Source organism: Nicotiana attenuata, unplaced genomic scaffold (assembly GCF_001879085.1).
Source record: "Nicotiana attenuata strain UT unplaced genomic scaffold, NIATTr2, whole genome shotgun sequence".
Classification (NCBI taxonomy): Eukaryota; Viridiplantae; Streptophyta; class Magnoliopsida; order Solanales; family Solanaceae; genus Nicotiana; species Nicotiana attenuata.
The window spans coordinates 156,774-163,853 of record NW_017670542.1 but is presented as its reverse complement, the minus strand read 5'-3'; the positions used below and the strand labels follow the sequence as shown (position 1 = coordinate 163,853).

Below are 7,080 nucleotides of genomic sequence, written 5' to 3'. Positions count from 1 at the left end.
ATGATGAGAGCAAGTAAACAATAAATGGCATTGAATGTAAATAGGGAGGAAGATTCACCCAATAATGAAAGAGGTGAATGATTCCTTCTTTTGACAATGATGAATGACAAGAATATGAGAGAATATTGTACACTTTCTTGAATCTGGTGGAAATTACAATGGGTTGAATATAAGGATTGAATCTCTCTCAGAAAGTTGTTCTTTGTATTTATCTAGAGAGCTTACTTTTCAAAAGTGTTCTTATTAAATGGAATGTTACATGCCTTTTTTCCTTATCTCTCCTACTATATATGTGGGATATTTCCAAAGAACCCTAAAAGGTACAACAGAAAAAATATTCAATGGATTATTCCCTTTGAAAGTTCCAAAGCTATACTAGCCGTTATTTCTGTTCTTGCTACTCGACCTCGGCCCTAATGAGCCACTCAGTTGCTCGTGCTTGTTAACCACTGATCGACCTCAGCCGAGCTGCCCATAATGAGTTACAATTCTCACGCTGATCACCTCTTCGTGCCGAATTTTCTCGGTCAGATTTTGACCCATACAGGTTGGTCGGTTTTAATTCTAGAGAAATTACAGATTATATTATCAATGTAGTAACCCCGAAACTTGGAGCCAAAGGATAAAATGCTACTTTATGGAAGGAAAGGGAGAGGATTATGAACGCTTGGACATGGTTGGGGGAGAAAGATTACGAGAGAGGAAGCTTGGTGCTTTGGGTGGAATTACAGCTCACGTGATATGCACATTAGGAAATTGGTTAATTTAACAGATATTTTAACTTGTGCAGTTAGTTTTAAGGTTTAGGACCAAAATGATGCACCTTTTGTATATATTAAGGACCATTTCTGTCAGGGAGTGTATATCAAGGACCAAAATAGTCCATCCCCTATACATTAAGGACTATTTTTATCATTTTCTTAATTTAAAGGACTAAAACGTTTCATAAGTATATTTCAGGGGCTATTTTAAATCTACTCCAAACATAAAGTACCATATTTGTCATTTTCTCTCCAAAAACGAAAAGGTCGAAAGGTTTATCAAGCATTCCGAGTCTCAGCTAAACCCTAGCCTCTATTTCGCACTTGTTCGACAGAGATGGGTGGTTCACGGCGAAAGTACAAGAGATCAAAGCCAAAAGTACGGGTCGGTCTACCAAAGAAGAACCCCAATATATTCAAACCGGCGTTTACTCTCCCGCCGAAGCTCCGATCATTGGTGAACTCTCATTGGGATGACAAAGGCAGCGTAATCGACAATTACAAGTCATTCGGCGTTGTTTCAAACCCTAACTTGCTTGGTGTCCGTTGCCGCACCTCTCATATGATCGAAACCGACTCCCTTCAGGTCCCGCCGCCGCAGCCACCTCCATCCGATGATGCCGCCGATGCATTTGAGGCTCTGGACGATTCTGGCAGTGAAGTTGAGGAAGATGGTCAGTCTGCTCTTTAATGTACTCTTAAATTGCTGTTACTATCCGAATTTATTTGCTAATCTAACTATGCCTCAATCTCGAACTAGTTGGGTGGACGAAAGAAATACTATTTAGTATCCATTTTGCTCTATTCATGTTAATACTAAATAATTAGTTTTTTAAGGCAAATTTCAGATCTTTCTAAAACTAGAACCTCTAATTTTCACATTTAACCTGCAATGACATACAAGTTTCTAACTGGACTAAAACTACTCCTCATAAATAACAGAGCGGGACGAAATGTAAGTGTAACAATAGTTAAGCTTTAATCCTGAACTGGTTGGTGTTGCTATTTTGGTTGTTTTGGAGAAACTGTGTAGTAACTAAGGTATGAGCTGGACTAAGTTGAGGATGGGATGGTGCAGTGTCATAATGTTAGCATTATTTGATATGTTAAATGCATAGATTTGACAATATTTATTGACGTATGAAGAGGTCTGATAAGATATGGAGTCTGGTTACTGGGGAAAATTTCTTTAGCTTGGTTGTTGAGTTCGTTGGAGTGCTTCTGAGTTGAGTTACCATAATGGATGGCTATTGGTTTGTAAAGCATACATTTTGTACTTTTAGCTACATAACTTGCATCACCAGAAAGAGAAATACTAATAATGAAGGGGAGTGCTAGCCTTCTGCTAAAGAAAAATACCTATAGGTCCTTTTTTCTCCCTCTTTTCTTTTTGGAGGAAAACATTCTGTAGCCTTCTGCAATTGAGCCTTACATCATATCTAGAATGTTTCAAATGATAATTGGAAGCTAGAATTTCATGCTTAGTGTTATTTAGTTATCTGTGATGTCAATTGGAAAACTGAAAGCATTATGCCCAATCTTTGCTTCATGGAGAAGAAGCTGCCAATCAGGTCGGTAATATCAGTTATGGAGAGTGGGAGAGAAAGAGGGATTGCTAGAAGTGAAATGCAAAAGGCCAGTTATCTATCTTTCTGAATATGGAAAACAATATTCGTTTAAGATGAATAACAAATTCTTTTTGCAGAACTAAAGTAATTTCTTTCTGTTTACTCTTCCTACCGCATGCAGACATGTTGAATATGAAAAGTTGATTGTATATAGTGGGCAAAGCATTACCTATTATATAGTATAGGCAAAATACATAAAATGCCACCTGACCTTGTAGTCAAATCTCTCTTACACACCCAAGACAGGCTCGTGTTTCACACTGAAAGTAGGGGAGTGAATAATAAAAAGAATGCATCTTAAGCCTCATTTTAGCGCTACATATCTAGTTTTCTTTTCTCTCTCTTGTTTTTCTTTTTCTAATCATCTTCATTGTCAAGAACAAAAGAAACAAGGAACAACAATGACATCACCAAAGAACAAACCGAAGAAAATCGAGCAATGGTTAAGAAACCTATCGTCTCGATTTCTTTACTCGCAAATCCAAATCATCCTGAATCGGGTTGGTGAAAACTGATTCAAAATCAACCTGAAAAAGTCACCGATTCTAGGTGAAACTGTAATTTTTTAGTAATTGTCGGCTTGGTTTTCTCGGGCGTCGGAGGAATTGCTATCTCTGGGATTTTGTGATTAAAAGAAGCTGGAGTTCGAAATCCATCATCAAAGCTTGTTTGACTGATTGTTTCTGGTTTCTTTTCCGTGCTTCCACATTTTTTGGATCTAGTTATGTCTTTTTTTCATCTTTGATCAATCTTTGGTCAAGCTTTCACTGTTCTCGTCCCTGCTCCGGCGATGGAAATTAGTTTTATGGCCACCGATGGATCTGGAACCTTATTAGGAAAATAACCGGGACGAAGGGTGGGTTGGAGAGGGAAGCCGGCGTGCAAGTGATGCTGGAGGAGGAGGAGCCAACGTGGAGGGGGGAATTGGGGAAGATGATAAACCCAGGGGGTGGGGGTATTGGGGAAGCCACATAGCTATTTTTTTTTATTTTTTTAATGTTGTAAATTGGGGTTTGTTTTAGTGTGTGTGTGTATATATATATATTTTAGTTATGACGTGTCAATCTTGGATTGGCATGTGTAATTCAAATCAATAAGAAGAAGTCAAGCACAGAAGAGGTGTGTCATAGACACACTTTTGAAAGGTTGGGTGTGCAAAGTTATTCCGTGGTCAACAAGGGCGTAAGAGGGATTTGACTACAAGGTCTAAGTGTATTTTGCCTATAGTATACAACAGTGAAGTCAATTTAAGTTTTATTAGATTTTCTGATCCTAGTGTTTTCATTTATCACGTCATTCAATATCCCATACAATTTAACATGTGATACATTTGAACTATAGATCTTAAGACAGCACTAGGAAAGAAGCGAAGGGATGGAAAAAGTGCTCCGCTGCAACCACTCACTTCCATACAACGAGTTCATATTGGCAGACTTGTGGAGAAGTATGGAGATGATTTTCAGGTAATGATGGGGATCTTTAACATCATTTAACATGCGTTAGCATTGTTGTTTACTTCTCACTGGAAACTGGTTTTTACCCCTGCAGAGCATGTTCATGGACACAAAACTCAATAAGATGCAGCATTCTGTAGCAACATTAGAGAAACTCTGCAAAAGATATCACATGTACCAGAATAAAAATCCATTACTTGTTGGTAGTTGAGGACTTCCGGATGATTTACATGGGCTATATCTAGCTAGATACAGGACTTTGGAGGGTCACTCATTAATCAGGGCTAATCTGGCAGGGTGTGTATCGGTCGGTTGTTTTGTTTTTTCCGTTAGAATTGCTATACCTATATCATATCGAGATAAGTTCGGTTTTTTCAGTTCTCGATTTCAGTTTTGTGCCGTTTGGTAACTTCGGTAGTACTCTTTAAAGTTGTATGATGTCAGCCAAACTTGTAATCGTAGTTCATGAAATTGGTTTTCCAGATTGAAGCAAAAAGAAAAAGAAATTAGAAGAGAACAAATTAAATCAGAACGTTAATGATATTTTTCAATTCTAAGCTAGACTTTTGTTCATTGCTTGAAAATAGAAGTAGAAAAAGAACATCAGACATAATAATATTATTAGAAGTCAAATGTCGCGAACTATAAGGTTTGATACTAATATGTCTGCAATCATTCAAAAAATTAAATTTAGGGTATTACAAATTTCACTTACCACGCTTATTATTAAAGAAATCACGCAATAATTAAACTGTAAGAAATTAAAATGAGAGAGAGGGGAAAAGGTTAAGGAAATTTCTTTAAAGCTCAAATAATGAATACCCAAGGGAACCAAACAATTTTTTCCCTCCAAAATATATTTGATTTATTCAATTGTATGACATCATCAATATTCTACTGTGGTAAAAAATGAGACCATTATGAGAATTTAGAAGAAAAAAACATATACGAAGCTATTTTTTAATTGATTTTTTTTAAAACTATTCAACATGTATGAAATTATTTTTGACATAGTGTAAAAGTTGAAATTACTGATGAGAAATTTAAAAACATTCAGTTAACCTTGAAAATTTCCCAAAATATTACATAAGTTTTTATGGATGATAGAGATACGTGCAAATTGGCTCGAACATCATCGTTATAAACAAAGTTCAAATAAAAATATATACTAATCTTCTATTTAAATTCAAATCACTAATATTGAGCTTTGGGTTTAAGGCACTAATTTTAAGCGGCTAGTTTGGATCTTAACTTGCCTTTTATTTTTAAATTTATCTATAATCCCTCTATAGGGAAATTACCAGCTATATCCATTTATAAGTAGCTCATTACAAAAATTAACCAATTCATGAAATATTACTAATATTAGCCAATTAGCTATTTGTAGCAAAATTAGATCGATTTTTTGCTTTTTTTTTAAGTGGGTATTATTAGAATAGATTGGATACATCTTAAAGAGTTCGAATCTCAGTTTTGGGATGATTTGGTGAAGTTTTGAGGTGGTTTGAATTGAAAATTCGAAGTAAAACTCAAACATGAAAAAAAAAATGATATGTGTATCACACTGTATATCACATATGTATCATATTTGTATCAATTATGTATCACATGTATATTCATGTATACCTGTGTGTGAGATACATGCGTAATACATTTTTGATACATGTGTCGCATAAGAACTTTTTTGAACTCGATTTAATTACAAATTTTGATACAAAATCAATCCAAATCACCTCCAATCTTCCTAAAATTTTGTATATTGACTTATCTATATGTTTTCAATGAATTTCAACTATACCCATTGAAAAAAGTTTCTTTTTTGCTTAGACTTTTGAAATATTATATTTTTTTTTGTATTTCATTATCTTATTTGCTATCTCATCCATGAAATTTCCTTTCCATCTTGCATCTAATGTTGCTAATTACGCTTAAAAATATGGAGGGAGACTTTTGCATGTGATTCTTTGAGATAAAGAACCTTATTTATTTAGTGTTTATATGTGCTTGGCTAGTTTTGGTAAGTTTATGACTAATGGCTAGAGGTTGGTAAGTTGAAAGTTATATGGGACATTTGTGTAAGTTTCCCAAATCTATCTATACTATATTAAAAGCACGAAGGCTCATAGCGAAATGTTGTTCGCTTTTTTTACCCTTTGAAAATAAATTTTATATTGGACAAAATTGTCATTTAATTATTATTCCAAGATCTAGGAATTTGAAATCAATTAAAAGTTTTCTTACTAAATCTTTCCTTATTTAAATCATGTAAAAATCCTACTATTTAGGACTTTAAATTTAATTAAAGTTTTAAATTATATGAATTTTTTCCTTATTTAACAAACTTTTATATCCTTATATATGAACATAAAAATACTTTTGGAGTTTAATACGTGGCATTTAAAGTTTTCCTTGTTAAACTCTTTCTCCAAATATTATTGATAATTGAAAACGTTGGATATCAGCAATGCATAATCGATTTTTTGTTTTGACTTTTTAAGAGTTTTAATTTTATGTATAAATTTCTATAAGTTTAAACTAACACGGTAATGTTAATTTAAAAATAAATTAATTAATCTACTACCATCCTATGTAGCTGTAACTACAATTATTATTTTAATTTATTGATAAACTAATATATTTAAAATTTAAAATAACTATAAATTTTGCATTTTTTCCTATAACTTTAGAAAATTTGTCCACTGTTAAGAAACTTAGCTCAAAGTAATAATATGAAACAAGAAAATAGACAAGAATGTAGAGAGAAAGAAAGAATAGATTCTTATTTCTTCAAGCGTTTTCCAAGTATATACAATGTGATGCCCAAACCCTCTAGTATAGGATGATATAGGTAATACAAAGGGATGCCATAAACATGGTATTAACTATTGAGAACATGGGGGAAGATCATGGAGGTGTGGGAGTTACATCCATAATGGTAAGAAGTAGTGGGAGGTTAATGGAGAAGAGTAGTGGGTGTTACTCCTTTAGGAGTTATGGACATCTACCATAATCAAGTATTTCATAACACTTCCCCTTGGATGTCCAAAGATAATGTGCCTCGTTAAAACCTTACTAGGAAAAAACCCAATGGGAAAAAATCCTAGTGAAGGAAAAAGAGTACACATATCTTGTAATACGCATTACTTGCTGCCTCATTAAAAACCTTGCTAGGAAAATCCAGTGGGATAAACCCTTAGCTAAGGAAAAAAGAGTACAACACATATTTGCCCCCCCCCC

At 34.2% G+C, this 7,080-nt stretch overlaps 1 protein-coding gene across 1 annotated transcript; it reads left to right on the top strand.

The window, feature by feature from the left end:
- The first annotated feature begins 1,030 nt into the window (after positions 1-1,030).
- LOC109240741 lies at positions 1,031-4,325 on the top strand. The gene is made up of 3 exons (XM_019407412.1): positions 1,031-1,435; positions 3,731-3,852; positions 3,938-4,325. The coding sequence occupies exons 1-3, from the start codon at positions 1,099-1,101 to the stop codon at positions 4,052-4,054; spliced, it is 576 nt and encodes a 191-aa protein (XP_019262957.1). The 5' UTR covers positions 1,031-1,098; the 3' UTR covers positions 4,055-4,325.
- Positions 4,326-7,080: the final 2,755 nt, after the last annotated feature.